This window comes from Lepidochelys kempii, chromosome 8 (assembly GCF_965140285.1).
Source record: "Lepidochelys kempii isolate rLepKem1 chromosome 8, rLepKem1.hap1, whole genome shotgun sequence".
In the NCBI taxonomy this organism is placed as follows: Eukaryota; Metazoa; Chordata; order Testudines; family Cheloniidae; genus Lepidochelys; species Lepidochelys kempii.
In genome coordinates, this window is record NC_136387.1 from 61,017,071 (window position 1) to 61,039,155 (window position 22,085).

At 40.4% G+C, this 22,085-nt stretch overlaps 1 protein-coding gene across 1 annotated transcript; it reads left to right on the forward strand.

Moving 5' to 3' along the window:
• The first annotated feature begins 1,888 nt into the window (after window positions 1-1,888).
• Window positions 1,889-6,381, forward strand: RGS2 (regulator of G protein signaling 2). The gene is made up of 5 exons (XM_073356713.2): window positions 1,889-2,085; window positions 3,397-3,498; window positions 3,608-3,669; window positions 4,562-4,728; window positions 5,325-6,381. Exons 1-5 carry the CDS (start codon window positions 1,979-1,981, stop codon window positions 5,517-5,519), a joined length of 633 nt encoding a protein of 210 aa, XP_073212814.1. The 5' UTR covers window positions 1,889-1,978; the 3' UTR covers window positions 5,520-6,381.
• The last annotated feature ends 15,704 nt before the right edge of the window (window positions 6,382-22,085 follow it).

Sequence of the window (22,085 nt, forward strand, 5' to 3'; positions counted from 1 at the left end):
AAATCACTCTAAAACTCTGCCTTAACTGTATAGATTAAAATAGAAATACAGTATATAGGCTGTATTATAGATGAACTAACATGAGTTTAATCTAAAATTGTATTGTGCTAATGGTATGTATTACAATAAAAATACTGCTATTTTGTTTTTAAGATGGAAGCTATACAAAATGTTTCCTTGTACTTTCTTGCTGTAATATGAAGCTTTTACGTAAGGTGATTTACTTGTTTGCATGCTGAACTATATTCTCCATCTGTGTATTAAAGTGGCTGATGAAATAAACGATACCGAAGGTGGTAGGAAGCATGCTGCAATAATCATAGGTCAGGAACGTTACAATCTGAGCTGTATTCTATGTTGGAAGATGGAGTAAAAGTACTGGTTTACACCAGGACACCCTCTGCTGGTTAAGATATTGTGGGAGGTAGCACATGCATGCTCAAATTGTAGCTAAAGGTTGAGGCATAGGGATAAACTATTACAGCTGCATGCACCAGCAGTAATTTGCACAATTGATTGGCAAATGGCAGAGTTATGAAAGCATATGGAAGGCATGCCTGCTAGGTTTGGCACTCAGTCCTACTCTGAGTGGCAGCTGAGATCTCTGGATCTTAATACTTGAGCCTGGCCCTCTAATGCATGAGCTAAAAGACCCAGGTCTACGAGCCAAGGCTGCAGCAGGCTCACCAATCTTTAGTTGGCCTTGCCACCACTAGTGGGGGACAGAGTGCCACACCGTGCAGGCATGGCTTACATCTATATGTTCATAATGATTATGAGGGGGAAAAATTGGTTCAAGTTATCACTGAGAGTACTGTACACTCAAAATTTCCATTTCTTTCTTTTGTAAGGGAATCTGAATCTGGCCTTAGAATCCTCCTCTATTCTTTCTAATGGGCTGTGCACTCTCAAAAGAACTGGCTTCTTGGAAAACAAAAACAGGTTTAGCATATGGGTTGTTATAAAAAAGAATTTCTAATGTATAGAACTGAACATAAACCTGTCGCCTAACCCTAACCAGGTACTAGAGAGAATTAGCCCCTTCCTATGCCAAGTCATTGTGATCCCCTAAAAGACTTTCAGGCATCTATTAGAACAAGAACAAGCAGAGGTTGCACAAACATTTCCAAGTGCAAAACTTTTTGCATCACAGGAACTGTAACCTTTTAGTCCCAAAGGGACAATGTTAGGAATGCAGATGGTTCAGCAGTGATCCGGGTACATCTTCTCCTTACCAGACACAAGGGTAAACTGATGAGAAATATGAGGCATTGCTTAGCTTAGCTGGCATTTTAAAAATGAATTGTAGAACACTAGCGAGACAATTCCAGACTACTTTCAGATTGCTGAAAGTGCAGTAGCAAATCTTATTTTGTTAGCGCTATTGTTGTTAACATATTAATCCAGTAATAGAAATGTATTAATGTGCTTAGCCCTTTTCAAGGTATGTTTTCCTTTGGGGGGGCTGGGGTGGGGCCAAGGGGGTAACTTTATAAGCACAGCAGCTAGACCCACCTTGCACTATTACTACCTATTATCTTTCTCTCCTTGTCGGATAATAAGCCAAGTCATTGATCCTACACTTCTGCCTTCAAATGTGCAGGGTACTCAAGCTTTGTGCATACACACACAGCAGCCAAAAAAAAAGCTCTCTAACTTGCTGGAATCTGCAGGCAGGCGGTTGCAGGAACCAGACCGGTTTTTTGCAAGAGAAGACTGCATAAAGCAAAAGGGAACACTGCGTCAGCACTGTACTCAGTGTAAGAGCCTTTTAAGGACGTGCCAGGGGAGTGTGCTTTGGCGTGCTTCCCTACAAGCAAATCAGCGTGCTCAGGAGGTGTAACCGAAACGCAACCCATTCGCCTGCTGCCTTCTATAAAGAGAGGCTGCCTTTCTGGCTCTTCAAGTTCAACTTCTGAGTGAAGAAAAGGCTACTGCAGTGGCTGGCAAATCAGTCCTGGGATAAAACAAAAGAAGTATGCAAAGTGCAATCTTCTTTGCTCTTCAGCACGACTGTGGACAAATGGAGAGAACTCCCAGCAGCTGCCAAAACGAGGAGAAGAAAGGAAAGATGAAGAGAACTATGTGAGTGTATATATTTATAGCAGGTTTCGTTTATATGAAGAGCTACCCTTTGCTTTCAGAACAATGATTCAAACTAGGGAGGTTGCATCTCAGTAGGAAAAAAGAGAAACCATTTATACTATTCGTTAAGCTATTTGACAGAGTTGACTTTTTTAAAACTCACTTTGGGTGCAATATGTGAGCAGTGCAAGAGTGGGTTAATTTATGTATTTGATATCATAAGGAGTTTTTAAAAATGGAGAAATATCTCCACTGCAAAAACCCTGATGTGCAAAAAATCCTGTATTTGCTGAACTGATCATTTGATGAGAAATATAACTCAGTGGTAGCTCAGAAAAAATGTAGATCTTGTGCAGAAATGATTCACTTCAGTTCACGTTTGAGCGGTGAAAATGTAAGCACATTTTTCTCCCATTCTTAGTTCACTGCGCAAGCTGTGCAATTTCACATTGGATTGGTGTCTTCAAATGGCTCTGTCATTTAAACTTTTTTACAGGGTTTGCGCCTTGCCAAAGCAAAACAAAAACACTTGAAAATCTTCCATTATTATGTTTATAATAAATATCCTGTTTGCACTATCTGGATAAGACATATTTTAAATGTAAGGGACAAAACTATTCTGTAATTCCCAGTTTCATATAGAGGCTAGTGGAGATGATTTTGTGCCACCGCTGCAGAGTTTAATCTCACCTGTTCCACAGATTTCACCATGTGGCCCTAAACTGGAGTAACTTCCCCACTTGAAAATATATTCTTTTAGATTGGGGAGATCCAGCTTTTGGCTCTTCCAAAAATCAAGCAGGAAGAGATTAAATCTCCAAATCCATATTGATGCACAATTGAAGAGGGTCTTCTAAATATCTGAGCACCAGGAGGCCCCCCACCCAATAGTTTTCACTCAGCTAAAACTCCTACTGAGTACAGACAATAGTACTGGGGAAGAACAGAGGTCAGTGTGCTGTGTTCCTCAGATATAAAAGCACACCTCTTGTTATGAAATTCACAGATGCCTTAGTTACAATTAGTCACTTTCCAGTCACTGTGGGCTCTCTTGCTCCAGTCAGTGGAAAAACTGCTTTTGACTGAAATAGAAGGATTGGGTCCTGGTTTTTTTGAAATAGAAAAAAATTTTGAGCTTGCTCCCACAGCTATTAAGCAGGCAAAACTACCAGCAACTTCAAGGGAAATTCTGCATTTTCTTTATAGACTGGAGGATCAGTCCCATCTCTGATCAAAACGTGCAAAGCTGGAAGGATAGTTTCAGTTAGCTCATTTTAATGTATTTCCCCCCTCTTCCTCTCTCTCTTCTAGCATTAAGGATTGGAAAACAAGATTGAGCTACTTCCTGCAAAACTCTTCCACTTCTACAAAAACAAAGTCCAACAAAAAAGGAAAGCAACACGCTTACTTCAGGTAACTTAAATATTCAAATTTCACTCAAACGAATCTGAAATATTTAATATGCAAGAAACAGAAATATATGCCGTGCAATCTAACTAATGTTCTCCGTCCTTTTATATAGACCTTCTCCTGAAGAAGCCCAGCTGTGGTCAGAAGCTTTTGATGAACTTCTAGCTAATAAATGTAAGTTAATTTGAAAAGAGTAACAAATCAATGTAAAAATATAAACGTGTTATGGTCTCGCCGTAGGTTTTTGTAATAGGAAAGGCTACCTCAGATAAGAATAAGCAATGGTTTTCCATGTATATCAGAATTATAAATTGCCTTTTGAACAACCTCATGCATGCAGCTTGATATTGGTCTCAGACACTTCTATTTTTTAAACAACCCAAAGCCCCACTTCATAAAAAGTATGTTCTTTATCAAAGATTTTTGTGCACTTAGGAATCTACTTCAAGACAAATCCTGGTTCCAGTGCTATTAGATATATACACATTAAGCCACTGTGGACTTGATCCTGCAATAGAGTCTATGAGAGTTGAATCCGCTATAGGTTCTATAGGTTTTACAGCCACTCTGCAAAGAAAACCACTTAATTGCTGAACAACCCCCCCCCCCCCCAAAAAATCAGCATTTGATAATCAACTTTGAGTCATTCTTTCCATTGCAAATGTCTTCCAGAGATTTATAGCTCTGTCGTAAATATTTACTCCAGTCTAAAGATTAACATACTAGAACTCCGATCTGGAGAGAAACTGTATAATGAGGAGTTTTGTTTTATGGTTGTTGGGGGAGGTTTTGTTTGTTTGTTTTAAGCCTAGCAGTATGTTAAAGGAAGTGTGCTGATTTTACATGGTTTTCATTTTTGGCACTTTTTCTTCAAAAATAGCTTCAGTTATTTAAAAAGAGTCTGGCAAACTGTAGGATCCTAAATATATACTTTATATACACAGGCAATTATGTAAAGTGTTCTGACAACTCTGAAAGAAAGCAGATATATTTTTGGTAGGGGAAAATGCAAGATTTGTTTGGAATATTTTCAGCTCATACATTTCTCCCTTTTCTTGCTCCCCAGATGGTCTTGCAGCTTTTCGAACTTTTTTGAAATCAGAGTTCTGCGAGGAGAACATCGATTTCTGGCTGGCCTGTGAAGACTTCAAGAAAATCAAGTCACCACAGAAGCGGAGATCCAAGGCTAAAAAGATCTACAATGACTTCATTGAAAAAGAGGCTCCCAAAGAGGTAAAAAGTGGTTTTAAAAAACCCATCACTGCTAGTACTGAGCACTCAATTTAAGCACCACTTCAAGACTCTCTCTCATCCCCATGTCCACTGTGGGCCCATGTTTTGAAATTTTGTTTCCCAAAATGCATTTATGTCCCTGAATGCTAATTATTAACATCCAAATATTACCTTGATACCATAATGTATTCATCCCAGTTTCCCATGTTGGAAAATTGGGCCAGGAGTGTTTTCACAGAGATTCTGGGTCAGATCCTCAGCCTGAGTACATCAGCAGAAGTCATTAAAGTCTACAGTGTATTTAAAGAGCATCATCATTGATATAAGATTGTCATCATTTGAGTTTTTTCAGTTGCCCTATAGTGCAATACATTTGCCCTATAGTGCAATACATTTCAGAAAATGTTCCTTATTACAAAACTAGGGATCTGATCTCTAGGTAGGAGGCCTTCAGTAGCTTCATTGGGAGCTTTGTCTGCCTCAAGGCTGCAGTATCAGGGCCTTAGTGTTAATGAAATCTCACTTTTATCTAACTTGTGTATGGTATTTGCTTGAGGTGAACACTCTCAGTAACACATTCCTGCATTCTATTTCAGATAAACATAGACTTTCAAACCAAGAACATGATTGCCCAGAATATCCAAGAAGCTACACACACTTGCTTCAATGTTGCACAGAAGAGAGTCTACAGCTTGATGGAGAATAATGCGTACCCACGATTTTTGGAGTCCGAATTCTATCAGGAACTGTGTAAACAGTCACAGTTTACCAGGGAGCCTCAAGAGACATGAACTCTGAAGGGAAGGGAAGTGGAGAATTCTGTTTCACCTGCTAAGGAAGAAGGCCATGTGTCCTAGCAGCTCCATAACCTGAAAGACTGAAATCCTGAATGTACAGAAGGTTTGCCCAGATGTAGTGGGGAAAAGTGGACAGAAATCTAGCCTAAGGTGGTTTAGAGTTGAGTGGTAAATAGTGACGTTAGAAGCCTAGAAGATGGAGCCAGGAAAGCTGCTGGCCAGTGTCCAGGGATGATACATTTTCCATCAGTGAACAGTGCAGAGAGAAGGTATTGCCATGCATTATCATAGCACGGTGTATTGTCAGACTCCTTATGTCACACTGAAAGCGTTGATACTGTAGGTCAGATCAGATCTGCCTCTTTTAAAAGTCAACAAGGTGTGAGGCAGCACGGTGAATCAAACATTTCTGGGAATTTGGACAGCTTTGAATAATTGATTGCTTATTTTTTTTCCTAAACAACTGGCTGTGTGTTATCACTCACTCACTTCTTAATACTGGTTCCTTCACAGCCGCAAATAGATGCATCGGTCTTCCATGTGACACCAAACACTGTCACTGTATAGTGCAAAGAGATAAAGAGGGATACATAGCATCTTCTGCTTCAAAGAGGTGTAGAGTAGTTAACTACGCTATACAGGGCCAAATTCTGTCAGTGGGGTTTCATGCAGTGAAAGGAAGGGCAGAATCTGGCCCATAGCAAACAGGGGCTGTATAATACTACGTTATGTAGACTAAGGCAGTGTTGAACACTCCCATTTATGCCAGGAATGCCACAAATCCTGTCTTGAGGACAGCAAAACTTCAGGGAAGTTGTCTTTGAATTTTTTTTAAATAAATTATTTTGATACCAGATTTCTCTGAGTATATATTTTTTTGCTTCCTAACAACTTGTCTTGCCTATACTCCATGTATTTTAAAAAAATCTAGCTACACAAGACACTATCTAGCAATGGACAGATAGGCAGGGGAGAGCATATTGGGAATGGGTGCTATTCTACAGCAACCTTTCTGTTACAAGTGGGATCTTAATTTCTAGCACTTGATAAAGCTGTTAGGATAAGAACTGGCAGTGTCCCTAAAACAAAAAAAGGCAGACAGGCATGCAAGCTTGATTAGTGCAAAGAAAAGCCTCCCAAAGTTTGCAAGACCAAGGAAAGCTTAAAAATCAGTGGAAAAATAAAGCACACAAAAGAGAAAGTGATCCTCCTCCTACCAGCCCCAGCTTAAACACTGGTGGGCAATATGCCCCACAAATCAGGCACATAGATCTGCGGCCATGTCCAATGATATCACAGGTGGATTTACCAATTAGAAAAGAGCAATCAGTCCATTTCCATTTTTTAAATGGATCACACACCTTTACTTACTGGGGCTGGAGGAGAAATAGGCAGTAGCATTATTCCTCCATCAGGTCTGATGAGTCTGCACTTCAAAAATTAGTACCCGCATAATAGCAACAGCACAGCTGCAAATCTGCTACTTCAGACGAAGCCTAAGGGATCTGAGCCCCAGATCATGAAAACCTGGTCAGAGCAGGCTTAAGTGACAGAGGTAAAAACACTGTCAGCCTTGGCTAGGCCATAGAATCATAGAATATCAGGGTTGGAAGGGACCCCAGAAGGTCATCTAGTCCAACCCCCTGCTCGAAGCAGGACCAATTCCCAGTTAAATCATCCCAGCCAGGGCTTTGTCAAGCCTGACCTTAAAAACCTCTAAGGAAGGAGATTCTACCACCTCCCTAGGTAACGCATTCCAGTGTTTCACCACCCTCTTAGTGAAAAAGATTTTCCTAATATCCAATCTAAACCTCCCCCACTGCAACTGCCAGTGTTTACATTGTTGCTAGCAGCAATACAGCTGTATGATTGTTGTCAGGTGGGTACTAATTTTTCCTAGTATTGACAGAGTAGTCAACAAAGCGCTGTTCACACTGGCGCTTTTTGTGGGTAAAACTTCTGTCATTCGGGGGGAGGGGTGTGTGTGGTTGGTTTTTTTTAACATCCCTGAACAAGAAAAGTTTTGCCAATGAAATTGAAATTCCAGTGCAGACAAAGCCTTACATTATGCCTCTGATAAGGGTCTTTCTTCACTAGACAAGCACCCCCGCTAAGCACTGCTAACACTGTTCTTACAACAGTTGAATGTACCCCAGGGTGGCTAAAAATCAATTATTTAAAAAAATAAATTTAAAAGAATTGGATTTTTTTGCTAGGTTTCTTTCTCAAAAAGCATTTTATCTAAAGATAGCTTTAATTAAGATACATTGTCGCTCAAAGATATCTCATCATGGAATAGGGATGATAAATTCTAATTCTATAGTATGAGACAATATATTCATGTCATGTTTAAGATAACAAGCTTGTTAACAGCAAAAATATATAGAGGTGAGAAATAATAGACCTCAACCCTATTGTCCCTCTGCAAATGTGTGTACAGAGTCAATCCTTTACCTCTCTCTACAAGTGCAAAGTTTCAAAAAGTTCAGTGAATAGAAGATTGTTGGGGGTGGAACGGATCTGAACAAAGAGAAGAAGTCTGGAGATAAATGTGAGAAGGGAGGGACAGGCAGTAGAACCAAAAGTGAAACTGTTCAAGCAGCATATTCCAGAAGCCTTGAGGTCTTTCTGAGTGTAGCCTTCATTGATTTGAGATCTACCATACCATTCTCTCACTAAAAGGGAAAACCTGTAATGCTAGCTGGCCATAAAAGAGACCCAGTTTGGGAATATTTTAATGACGTTCCTCTACCTGTGGGTAAGACAGGCATGTGTGCAAAATGCAAACAGTGCAACAAAGAAATGCAAGGCCTAGTTGCCCGAATGAAACAACATCATGAGAAATGTTTCTTCTCAGGAGGAAGCTGCGTTGAAGATGATGAAAGGAACATGTCTGAACATGCAGGATCTTCAGGTTGGTAACAACCAACAAGAATGTACTTTTATGTAGAAATCCATGATTAAATAGAGTCTTCCTGACTAGTGATTTAAATCAATTTGATTTAAATTAAATCCACCCTGGTGTATCCACATTACAAAACCTTTTCAGTAAAATAGTTGGGTCTCTCTCTCTCTCTCTCTCTCTCACACACACACTCACACACACACACACACACACACTCCAACTGCTGCTGTACCAGTCTGCTGTGAGAATCCAACAGTACCTATTCCACAGTTCCCACAACATCCCCACTGGACAAAGAGCAATGTGGACACTAGTAAAGTATGGCAATACCTAAAGGGCTTTCTGGGAGGTTTCTACTAACATCGCCATATCCCTTGAGAAATAATTGTATTTATTCTTTTGATGCCTAAAAAGTTACTGTGTTGGGAGACACTTGTTCTGCACTCTGGGCATCCTTACAATAATAATAATTACAATTGGTACTTTTATATCCGTATCCAAGGACAACAGATAACTGTTCTGCTCATTCCTTTCACAAGTAGCTGAATAGTTAACTCTCCCTCCTTCCCCAAGCAATGATCCAGCTAGCAAAGAAAGACTCCCACTGCACACAACCTCTTCTCCAAATGCCTAGGAGAAAAAAAAATGGGCCTTGGAGCATCTGTGAATGTGATTAGTCGCTCCAGGTGGGGCAGATCAAGTGTGAGCATGCTCTGGAGTAGAAGGGCCTTGACAGAGAATGCCCTCTCCACTGTTTACAGATAGTTTACTGCCTAGACTAGCACAACGAGACAGATAACCAGGTCCCAAACTATTCACTTTGAATTCTACTTAGAAACTCATCACCACAAGCAAAATCATAGGGTGCAGCTTAGTGGAGACAATGCAGTGCTCTGCTCCGCAAGCAGATTTACTTACTGAATTCCTGGTGTTGCAGAATTGACTGGCTGTTAAGGGCTGAAAATGGCAGTAGGAGGAATTCTGCAGGGAATGAGACCTTCTAGACTGGGAGAGGTGGTCTTAAAGCCAGGCCTGGGAGAGGTGGTCTTAAAGCTGGAGCGCTCTTGAGCTATTGCAACCTTTCCATTATTGCTTTGTTTAGGTGCCTTCTAGCGGGCCTGCATCACATTGAGCACTCATTTTGTGCTAGAAGCATAACCCATGACTGCAGGAATAAAGTGATGCTGGGGATCCAGGTCTTAACTATCTTAAATGAGGGAGAGGAGACCTGTTACTATCCTTATAGCAGAGTTGTGAGGCTTGTGATGAAATCCTGACAATATTTGATCATTCTTATTTTTTAAAAGGTCCAAGTCCTGGAGACAACTGACTCGGTGAGAATCTCAGCTTTTATTTTACAGCTGTGGAGAGCTTGAAAATGTCCAAAACAGACCCTAAACATTAGAAAACCAGAAGGTAAATAAAAAGCCCCCAAATTTGTTATTTTTAAAGATTCTCATTCATTTTAAGCCAACCTCATGATTTTTTTAAATGTTTGGCATTTGCAACACTAGAGCTTGCCCTGACATTGGAGCACCAGTCAACCTGTATCAGTAACCAGCTTGTGGGTGCTCGAGCCTAGTGGTTGGGACAGGAATCAGGAAGCAGAGAGCAGATGCCAGAGCCAAGGGTCACAGAGTCAAGAGCTAAGAGTCAGAGGTCAGCATCAAAACCAGAACCAGAGACAAGATGCCAGAACAAAGTGTTAGAGGCCAGGAATTAGAGCCAAGGGTAAGAACCAGGAGCAAGGTGAGTCAGACTAGACAGGACTAGGAATGAGTATACACAGGAGCTATCACAACTATGAACAAATGCCTGAAATAGTCATGGACCTACTGCTGCTGCTGGACTTAAGAGCTGCTGCCCTTTCCAACCAACCAGACCGTGTAGCCAATCAGGCAGTCTACTAGAGGCAAGCTGTACGTGTTAAGTTGTTCAAAGACTGGCTCTGCTACCGGCCATGCTTCCTGACAGCGTGGTTCAGAGTTCTGCTTGCTATTGACAAGAGAGTGTTTATACATCTTGGTGATGGGAAGTCTATGGTCTTGAGGTGTATCCGGTGTCCTGCAGAAGAGTATAGTCAAAGCTCTAAATATCACTGAGATAACTAAAAGGGTTTGATTCCAGGTAGAGGGTCGTGTTTCCAATGTGGGCAGGTATCCATTAATGGTGGCTGTGATTTTAAAAACAGAGGGATTTAGCCAAACATCTTCCATTTATGTAGGTAGATCCTGTGCCTGACTTTGAAAATCTCAATTAACACTCATATGTCTATTCTGTATGCACCAGAGATGTGAATTGAAAAGGTTGTGACTCCATTGTGACACCTGGAACAATTTCTGGAAATTTAAATTGGCTAAAAAGGAGGCAAAAAAGAATTCAAATTCAAAAAAGAATTATACATTTTCAGAACTCTAACTTGCGTGAGAGAAGACAAATAGTAGTCTCTGCTCCACACCCCAGGCATTAATGGAGTCTCTATCCCCACAGGGAGACCCCGCTTACTCACTGCTCCTTGTCTTATGAAACCTTACTCTGATTACAACAGCAGGGACAGGTTTAAGTATGGAGCTAGACAACAATAGTAGTTTAAATTAGAGTAGTTTGCTACACAGTATGAACACACTATCCACAAAGCACTCAACTAAACACCCAGCATGCCCTGAACTCCATGTAAAACCGGGGAAAGACCGTCAGGGGACAATTCCTCCTGTGGTTGGTGTAAGTCCTGGTCAGAACTCTGGAGGGGACATTACACAGTTAAACAGCAATATTTATTCCCAACCACAACCAAAGAAGGAGGCCACGCCACTTGGCAAATAAACTTACATCAAGTGTTTTTCCTAAATATATTTATACTTAGCTGTTGAAAAATATATTGAGTATATTAACAAGCACATTGTTTCACTCATGCCACTTGAAATTATGGGGCAATGATGGCTTTATAAAAGAGCTTCTAGAGGTCGGGGAATCTATAGACATCCTCCATTCAGACATTTAAATATCTCTTGGGTGTAATGTAAAACAAATAAATACATAAATAAATAAATCACCCTTCAGAAGTATCTTTATAACCTTCAGGATAAGCCATTTCTGGCAAGAGTGACAGTACCAGAGAGGGAGCAAATTACATCAGAGAAACCCATCCCAACCTTATCTTCATTTTGGTGGCAGAAAGTTAACAAGGGTTTCCTCTGAGTCTCCTCCAGCATGTTACTTCTTGGCTCCTCATGGGTGCACATGAACTGCGTGCACGCATGAACAAATGTGTAGTGACCTAATTCTAGAGGTTACCATGCCAACAGAATGGGCCCCTCTATTCTTGACCTTGGAGAAACTGGAAATTTTTAGGAGGCTCTGTGGAAAAATTTGTGGCCAATATTTTTTAGAAACATGTCATAAAAAGTGACGTTCATGCAGTTTTGTAGATTCACTCTTCAACACTACCCCTGAGCTCCCTAAAATGGGAGATGATGGTTGACCAGAATCCAAACCTGGGGGAAGATAGCGCTACACTCTTTCTCTAGTTATGACTTTAAAATGAGGCTCCTTTGAACTGGTAGACAATTTTTCCTGAATATAATAATTAAGATCAGAGTTTCCATAAGCTACAAAGTACACATGGACAACAATTATATGATGGTCCCTTAAAAGTATTCCTGTTCAAGATAAATACTTCTGTCAATTAGCTTATCTTTCCAAGCCAGCTCTCTGGCTTTGTATTTTAACTGAATATTTTGCTGCATTTCTGCACTACAGATTTAAAACAGACCAAAGTTATGTGCATTCTTGGATCTGATCCTAACTTCAGGCTTTCAGAGGACCCAAAGTTAATCTAATATTTATAGGGCTTGGAAAGTCAACTGACCTATATGGAAAATGCACTTACGAGTGGAGCTGGGTGTTTATTTAGCTGGTGTGTTTCTTAGACATCCACAGACGTCAAAGGAAAATCAAAATAATGAAAAGAAAGGACATGCAAGAAAGGGGGGCTAAAGAGGGAGGCAAGGAACTGTACTGCATGCTTTCTTTAAAATAGCTCTGAGGCAGGCAAGAATTAACCCTTTCAGTGGCACTGGGCTGACATGAGGAGTGTCGCAACTTGGCCATCTGCACCTAAAAGCAGGAATTAAGAAGCTTGTGCTCCCACACCATGCAGGCGTGGTGCAAACTGACAAAACTATGTGCACAGATTGTGTCAGACACAGGCCTCATCCATTGGAGAGGCTCCCTTTGACTCCAGTGTGATTTGGATCAGGCCCAAGCATGCAGGAAGTATCCATTGGGTCCTAGGGTAACTCATGACTGAGTATAATCAAAAGTTTTCTGACCAAGCATTTGCATATCTTTTTTATTTACTAAGGGCCTAGTCCAGTCCTGTTGAAGTCAACAACTCCCATTCACTTCAAGGGGCTTTGGCACAGATCTTAGATGTTGCTGCTCATGTTGTCCTGGGCTGTAGCCTACATGGCTTATTGATTCAGGACTCTTCTTTTCTTCAGTTGCACTTGATTCCATCCCCCATCAGCAGTAATTTTGCTTTTACAAGTCATTGGATTTAGGAAAGGACATTACCATCTTCAAATGCAGCAACTGTGGTAGCATGTGGTTGACCCTGTTGCAATGCATTCTTGACCTCAGAGGTGAAAGTGTTGGATGAAGTATGCAATTTAAGTGGGTCATGGTGGAAAGTTGAGAAAAATAACACACGTGAACTTGAAGTTCAAAAAATGAAGATAGTAAGGATAGCACCAGCTTTACAGAGCTCACAATGGATGATTTACTTTACATGATCAAATCTCCCATCGGCTCTCATGCTTTCATCATGTCCCAGGTGTCAGTCTGGTTCCACATAGGTGGACTGAACCACTATTGTATCCCCTTGCAAGTTTCCTCAGCTCCTCTTTTTGTCCAGTAGAGAAAACTAAACTGCCTGCAATGGGGCTCTGCTAAGGTTGAAGGCTAGGCTATCCCAGCTAAAAGGTACCAATGTTGTCCTCACCGTCATGCAAAAATGCTTATGTGGGGAACTCAGACTTGCAGATTGGGAACAAACCTATAATTTGGAAGAATTGGCTGAGCAGGGACATCATATAGGTTTCCCAATTGGTCAATGCTGAGGGCTTTCTCCTTTTTCTAACACTAAAGCAGTGCTATGATCTGACCCTTCAGCAGAGCGGAAGTATTTACAGCTAAGACACTTGCTAACATATTATTTGGCCTGCACAGCCTAAGATTTCCAGAACTACTGCGAACTTTTAGAAATAATTCAAACTCCCCAGGCCCGTGTCAACTATGTATACTTTGTTAATGGCAGGGAACTCTGTTAATCTGGAGTTCTTTGTGAAAGTATGGGAAGGGGATTTATCACAGCCCATAAAAATCCCCAATGGCAGAGCATATTACATAATGTTAAAACTTCCTCTGTGGATCTCAGGCTATGCTTGATGTAACAAAGATTTTATTCAAAATGTTCTGGATGCCACAGGGGTAGCCTTATCCTCTGACATTCGATGGCACTCTATTAAAGAAAAAAGGAGCAGGATGCATATATTATGGGACTGTCCAACAGTCAGGCAGCAGTGGAAAGAGGTAGACACAAGAGTTAAAATAAATGATTTACTTCAGAAGCCAAAAACTCTGCTAAAAATTATATCCTAGGATATTTATCTGCTAATCTGGGTTTAAATCCACACACAAAAAGACTTTTGTTCTTGAGGGCTACAATGACCACCAAGTTCATGATGAGCTAATGCCCACCACAGATCAGTGGTATTCAGACCTGTTTGAGTTAGCAGCTAAAAAAAGAATACTGTCATGCAGTAGAGATCAGTTATATGAATTTGAAGTTACTTGAATCCTTTTTCTAGATATGCTTGGATCAAAAAAAATGTAGAGAGGAACAACGGACCTCCATTCTACCTAACCATACCTTCCCTTTTCCCGCCCTTCCATCACCTCCTTCCATCTTCTCCATATTCTCATATGTCTTCTATTATATTATTGTAGCACCACCCAAATGTGTTGTGTCTGTGTAGTATTGTCTTGTATTTGGGCAGCTCTGACAAGTTGTAAAATTGACGAATTCTGTTGGAGATCTGTGAAGTTTGTGGTATTCATGTCCTGAGTCCAAAAGTTGGTTAATCAGATTAACTGAATATCTCAGAAAGGTTGCTTTTTCCTTTGGTGTAGTTTCCATTCCTGTGTGAATTTTAGGTGTTCATGAAAGTAATAGGCTAATGGCAATGACTAGAATCAAACACAGCACCAGCCACTGCTAAACAACCTTCCCCAGATGCCTCTGCTAATATACCTAACTTGCAGCATTCCCTCCTTTTTTAGTCCTGGATTCCTGCTAGTCAAAAACCTGACATGTTGTTCTGGCTTTGTGCATGAGGAATTTTCAGTAGGGAGTTAAACAAGGCCTCTGATCACCCACCTCAGTGTCTCTAGTAACCTGAGATGAGAACTGAACCCACATCCCAAGGGAGAAAAAACTTTAGGGTAACAGATACTTTTGTCAAAAACTCAATACACTAATAACCTAGTTGACAAACAGCATTTTAGCTGTATAATAATACTTTGCACTTCTATAGGGCCCTCCAACCAACAATCACAAAGTGCTTCTCCTACATTCATAGACTAACTGTCACTGTCTCTCTGTGAGGTATTACTAGCCCCATGAAACAGATGGGGAAACTAAGGCACTGACAGGTTAAGTGACTTGCTCAAGGTAGCACAGCAAATTTGGTATCTGATCCAAAGCCCACGAAGTCAATAAAAAGACTCCCATTGACTTCAGTGGGCTTTGGATCAGGCCCTTAAACAGAAGCCCTGGGTTCTGTTCCCAGCTCTGTAAATTGTTTAGAAGAGAACTGTCCTTTCAAAACCTTTAAAATAGAAAAGAGCCAGTCAAGCAACAAATTCATTTCAGAAAGTCATGGCTCAGGGAAAAGGAATAACATGTTAAGAATAAGAAAGTTGTCAAATTGTTTATGAAAATACAGATCCTTCACTTTTGCCAGTGAGCACTTTCCCTGACCCAGGTACCTGATACAGTACATTTCTGTCTGGCAAATATCCATACCCTTGATTTTTAGCTCAAGTAAACACCAAATACTATTTATTTATTTTTTTTTAAAAGAGATCAGGCAAATTTGCAGGCAAACACCAATTGCACAATCCTCTTGTCCTGGGCCTAGTCCAGAGAGCAAAAATAGGAAGAACACTTGATATTGCAGAACAAAAAATATCTGATAAGTAAAAAATATAAATATTATTTTACATCATGTTCCTGACCAAATACAGCAGATCTATTAGCTTACACAAGATACTTCCTGTCCTGTACTTTAGGATTTCTCTGGAAACTTGTGTGTTGAGAGCTTTCGTACCATGCAATACTTAAAATTTAAAAGGAGGTACAAGAAAAAGTACCTATTCTTTTTTTAGGCATTTATTGTTTGTGCTGGATTCACAGCCCTGGATAGTGAGCCTCTGTATTTATCTATAGAAGAGGTGCAACATAGATAGTGGTAGTGAAAACTTCCCCACATTCTCGTAAGTATTTAAAGTGCCCACTGCAGCAGTATTTCCGCAGTTTCAACATCACTTGAGGGACCAGTGCTGGTGGTGCTTCTGCTGAGCTTGCCAACAAGGTGGTGGATTGTGATGAGGATTTGTAAATATGATATCAGCATCTGCATATTAGGAATAGGGTTGACACCATGCTCCTTTGCACATAGGCAATGAATAGCCACCAGAGAGAAAAACAGTTTGGCTGTCAACAGTTCTGGGTGCCTTAATACTACAAGAGGAGACTAACAAACTGAAGAGACTTCAGAGGAGAAAAGGCAGAAATGTTAAAGGACCGGAGAGAATGACCTTTCAGGAAAGATTCAAAGAACTTGAAGATGATACAAAACTACTAAAGATAGTTAAGTCCCAGGCAGACTGTGAAGAGCTACAAAAGGATCTCTCAAAACTTGGTGACTGGGCAACAAAATGGCAGACAAAATTCAGTGTTGAAAAATGCAAAGAAATGCACACTGGCAAACATAATCCCAACTACACATGTACAATGATGAGGTCTAAATTAGCTGTTACCACTCAAGAAAGATCTTGGAGTCATTGTGGATAGTTCTCTGAAAACATACACTCAATGTGCAGCGGCATTCAGAAAAGTGAACAGAATGTTGGGAATCACTAAGAAAGGGATAGATAATAAGACAGAAAATATCATAATGCCTCTATGTAAATGCCTCTAGATATGCCCACATCTTGAATACTATGTGCAGATGTGGTCACCCCGTCTCAAAAAGGATATATTGGAATTGGAAAAGGTTCAGAAAAGGGTAACAAAAATTATTAGGGGTATGGAACGGCTGCCATATGAGGAATGATTAGTAAGACTGGGACTTTTCAGCCTGGAAAAGAGACTAATAAGGGGGGATATGATAGAGGTCTATAAAATCATGACTGGTGTGGAGACAGTAAATAAGGAAGTATTATTTACTCCTTCTCATAACACAGAAACTTGGGGCCAGCAAATGAAATTTAATAGGCAGCAGGTTTAAAACAAACAAAAGGAAGTATTTTTTCACACAACACATAGTCAACCTGTGGAACTCTTTGCCAGAGGATATTTTGAAGGTCAAGACTATAACAGGGTTCAAAAAAGAACTAGATAAATTCATGGAGGATAGGTCCATCAATGGCTATGAGCCAAAAGCTGGGAATGGGTGACAGGGGATCTTGATGATTACCTGGTCTGTTCATTCTCTCGGGCACCTGGCATTGGCCACTGTTGGAAGACAGGATACGAGGCTAGATGGACCTTTGGCCTGACCCAGTATGGCCGTTCTTATGTTCTTAACTAAATTCAGATCATCACCTGGTATACACTGGCATAGCTAAATTGAATATCGCCATACCAATTTACACCATCTGGAAATCTAAAATTTGTGCAGCCTAGCTAACAGACAATTAAGGGTGGGATCATTATTATTATTATTTGTATTGCATGGACCAAGACCATGTTGGGCTAGGTGCTGTACAAGAACAGAACAAAAAGAAGGTCTCTGCCCCAAAGAGCTTATAATGTAATTATTTAGTAGTAATAATTGTAAAAGTATTTGAAGGGGCCATATATTAGGGATGGAGATGGATATAGCTAGGGGCAATGGTATAAACTGGACGAAAAAGAAAAAAAAAGATGCTGAACAGGAAAATCTCTTTCTGTGAATGAAATTTGTTAGACTGGGAAATAGCTTCCCAAGAAAAGTGGGGAAGCCCCATTACCTAGGACAGTTAAAACTAGATTAGTCAAAGTCTATGGGGAACAATCATGCATAGGTAAAGGGAACAGACTAGATGTATAACAATTACATATTGGAATCATATTAATCAGAGATGACGTAGGGTTTCAACCGGCAACCTAGAAATGAAAGACTCATGTCCTATTACCACATAAAGCAACATTAAAAAATTATAATTAAATATAAGCTGTGGAAAAAAAAAGATCTGTGAACCAAGATTTTTTCCATTAGCCAATAGGAAATGACTAATCATGACTCAAATCGTAAACCAAGTAGTAACACAACTTGCAATAACAGCTGAAGGCTCTCACATACTCCTCAGAGGAAATATGTTCTCTAGATTGTGCAGAAGTGACAAGAGCCTTAGAATGTCATTTAGATAAGATGAGGGTTTGGCCAGTTGCTAGCAGTGTCAGGAGGAGGAGTTGGGAGGGAATCCAAGTGCAAATAAAAACAAGGTGAACAAGGATATGACTGTTGCCCAGGGCAACGTGGGATGAATAGTTGGCACAAAGCTTTTGGGCTGTGTGCACAAGAGTAGGGTGGATTAAGTGTCTCTGATGAAGCACTGGGTGCAGCAAATTGTTTGATAGCAGATTAGCAGCAGAAAGGAAAGATCCCTGAAGCGAAGCTTGTTCAGGGCCTGCTCTTGACTGTACCAGCACAAAGCAATCCTAGAACAGGGATGCAATCCACCTGCAATCCCCACGTGACCGGTGAGTCCAGAACTGTCCAGACTACTTAAAAACTGAGGCGCACAAGCCCAAGACAGGGCGAGTGCAGCCTGGTTAGGAAATGTGCTGAATCAGCAGAAGCCAAGTTTCCTGGGGAACTTCTGCCAGGAGGACACCAATAAGTGACAGCCAGCTTTAAACCCATCTTCCTCCACAGCAGAATCTACTCACTCCACATGCATTCCCTTAAGATGAATCCCTTTCCACAGTGCAACTGCCCCCACTGACTCAGAAAGTAGTTTGTGCCTGTGGGACTGATCCTGGCCCAGGGACTGTTTTCTAGAATAAGTCACTTGCTTGTGTAGGTCACATAACTGCAGACATGAAGACAGGGTTATGTTAATAGCCTTTCCCCCAAAACAGACCTATCTGAATGTTTTTAAATCTTAATAAGCCATTAACATGAAATCTCTTCCTAATAGGTCTCAGCATGAAAGGTCTTGAGAAACATCATCAGCTGGACAAGAGCTGTTTGGATGCATCCTTCAAAATCCACTTCTAACAGGCTGTGGCTGATAACACACAGTATTACAGCGTACAGACCGGAAATGTGCACTTCACACACTTTAAATTTCCTCTGCTCCTTATGGCAGCAGAGGTAACACAACGGCTTACAGTACCTTTTGATCAGCTGCCTTTATAACCAGACTTGCATTCTGGAGCAGCTTGAGTTAGAAAAATAGGATTCAAAGACACCATAAAAAGAGGCAAAAATCATGATGAAAAGTTATTATAATTATGGTGACTTGCATTTCTATAATAATCCCAAAGTGCTATTTAAGACCAAGATCTTTTGATCTCTACTCTGCTTCCTGTACATCAAACTCTTGACAGAGTAAAAAACCTTGGCAGCAGGTGGACTCACAAAAACTATTTTAGCTGCTGGGGATTTCTTCTGTAACAAGTTGGGCTGCAACATAACTTGGATACTTGCTTCACAAGGCTTGATTGTATGGTAACTTCTTGTGGGTGGCTACACTATGGAAAGAGAGCTGTGTTTGGAAATGGTTTCACTAAAGGATTGAAAGGTGGCTCCTATTTAAACCAGCTGTGAACTTTGGTCACTGCTTGAGAAGCACCAAACCTTGTTCAAAGCCATCTTCACAAGTTTGTGGAGCATGCTTTTTTGAAAATGGTTCTGAATATAGTTTTGTCCTCTTCCTAACAGCAGCTGGAACAGGTTCAGTTTGGACCATGTTTTGAAACAGTTTTCAAACAGCTCACTTTCTGGTGTGGACATGGTCAGACACGTAAGGAAGGCTGAACTAACCGACCTGAAGGATCAAAAACTTTGGCATCAGTCATACTTTCTTCTTTAGTCTCCTGCTTCCTAAAACTCTGCTTCACCTTTCCTCTCTAGCATATCATAAGTCTGTTTGTAATGAATGATATCATCTCTAAGAGTCACATCAGCAAAGTGTGACCACTCCTTCCTAATCAATCAATCCAGAAAGGTTACATAACAAGAAATTGTTTACTCGGCCATCAGGATACTTTGTTTGAAATGTTCAAGGCCTGCAGGAGCAACACTATATTTGCAAGTGCTAGATACGCCCACAGAAAGTGTGATCATTAAGGTGCACAAACAGGGAAGGAATTCTGCAGTGAGATGAAACTAGTAATTAAAGAACAAGAAATAGCTAGCTGGTTTAACACAGTTAGTGGTTTGGCATTACAGCTCACAGTGACGGTTTACTGAAGCGCAGCACTCCCACATACCTTAATGGGAGTTCTACATATTCACACGTAGATCTGAGGTTAGAATGTGATCCTAAAATAAGGCTGTATCTACACTGGTAATTTGCCCTAATTTCAACCACCAACATAACTGCACCAGTGTGATCCCTTAGATCATTCTACTTTAGGAATACCATATAATGGGGACTATACAGGCAAAGCACTCCCAGCATAGATGCAGCTTATACTGCCAAAGCTGTGCTTTTACAGGTATGGCTTATTCCACCACACCTAAATAAATTAAGTTATACTGGCAAAAATGCAGTTCTGTATTAGGGCTTCTACCAGCACATCTATGTCCATCGCACCTCTTCACACCTCTGACCACTAAAGCTATGCCAGCAGAAGTCTAACATAGACAAGGCCTTGGTGTAGTCTTGACAGGCAAAGCTGCTATGTGCCAGGATTTGCACAGCGTCGTTTCCCCCACTTTCAGAGAAAGTTAAATTGTACCAAAGTGCACATTATGGCTTTCTAAGGTTTACCCCCATCTACCTAGCGGTTTGGACAGCTGCAGCTAAACCAGAGTCTGTTCACCAGTGGCTGAAATCACGAGAGCAGAAAAGGCCTATGTTAAAAGCTACCTGTCAGTTGAGAGGTACAAAACCTAGCAAAAACATGGAGAATGCTACTTATAATAAATAAAATAAAAATCCATAACCATATTTCTAAGTAACGTATCAGGCTAAATACATCCCTGCTGCAAATCCACTGCCTGCAATCAAGTTACAATATAAAAAAAAAATTGTTGTTATCTATCACTTTTGAACACTACCAAATGGTAAAATTTTCTGAAGAGAACTGGGGCCAGTCCAGCATGCTCAGACATTTAGTGTATATAATATAGAAGTTTAGTTTTAACTTAGCACATCACCTATCTTATCTTACTGAGCAATTGTTGTAGGACATTCATCTTCCTCCTGCCCCTCATTTATAACATGCTCTGCCCTGGAATAGACAAATGACTTGTAGAGAATATAAGTGAACCCTAATAGTAACCAAGGCTATTACTGGATCTAAGCTCTGTTATCAGGCAGTTACCAAAGTTATATTTTGACTAGGGCTAAACAAACTGATTCAGTTTAAAGAAAGAACTGATCTGAACTTTTACCCAAAGCTCAAGCCCAACCCAAACCTTTGTTGAGGTTCAAAAAAATATTTACTTAGGTCTTTGGTTTGTTGCTTCGGACAGGTGTATGTATTTTAATTCTCACACACCTTCTGGTTTAATCTGGGAGTGGAAAGCTGGCTTTATGAGATGTATTAGTTATTATTCCAACTGGGATGAAGAAAAAGTATCAAAATCTCACCAGAATTACATATCTGAGTCTGCTGGATCTGTAGAAATATCACAAGTTCAGAGAGTTGGATGTTTATCTGCACCAACCCAATTAACTGTTATTTATTATTTATATACTTTGAATTAGTCCTTATTCAACCATGGTTTTCCAGCAGTTGGCACAGCTTCACAACTTAAAGTCCCAAAAAAGCCATAATTTGCACTGGTCAAGCTAAACTCAGGCAGGAATAAATATGCTCAGCAAGTGAAAAATCACATTTTCCATGTCTACACTGGGGGGTTTTCAGCTACTCTAGTGGCAGATCATCAGAGGCTGAATCTCAAGTACAGATAAGGCCATACAGCCGTGCCAAAAGTATGTTAGATGACACACACAAAAATAGGAGTTCCCTGCTCCAAGAAACTCAGTCTCTGAAGTAAAACGTTTACTCATTAGACAGGTTTCAGAGGAGCAGCTGTGTTAGTCTGTATTTGCAAAAAGAAAAGGAGTACTTGTGGCACCTTTTAGAGACTAACCAATTTATTTGAGCATAAGCTTTCCTGAGCTTTTCTTTTTGTAGTGATAATCAA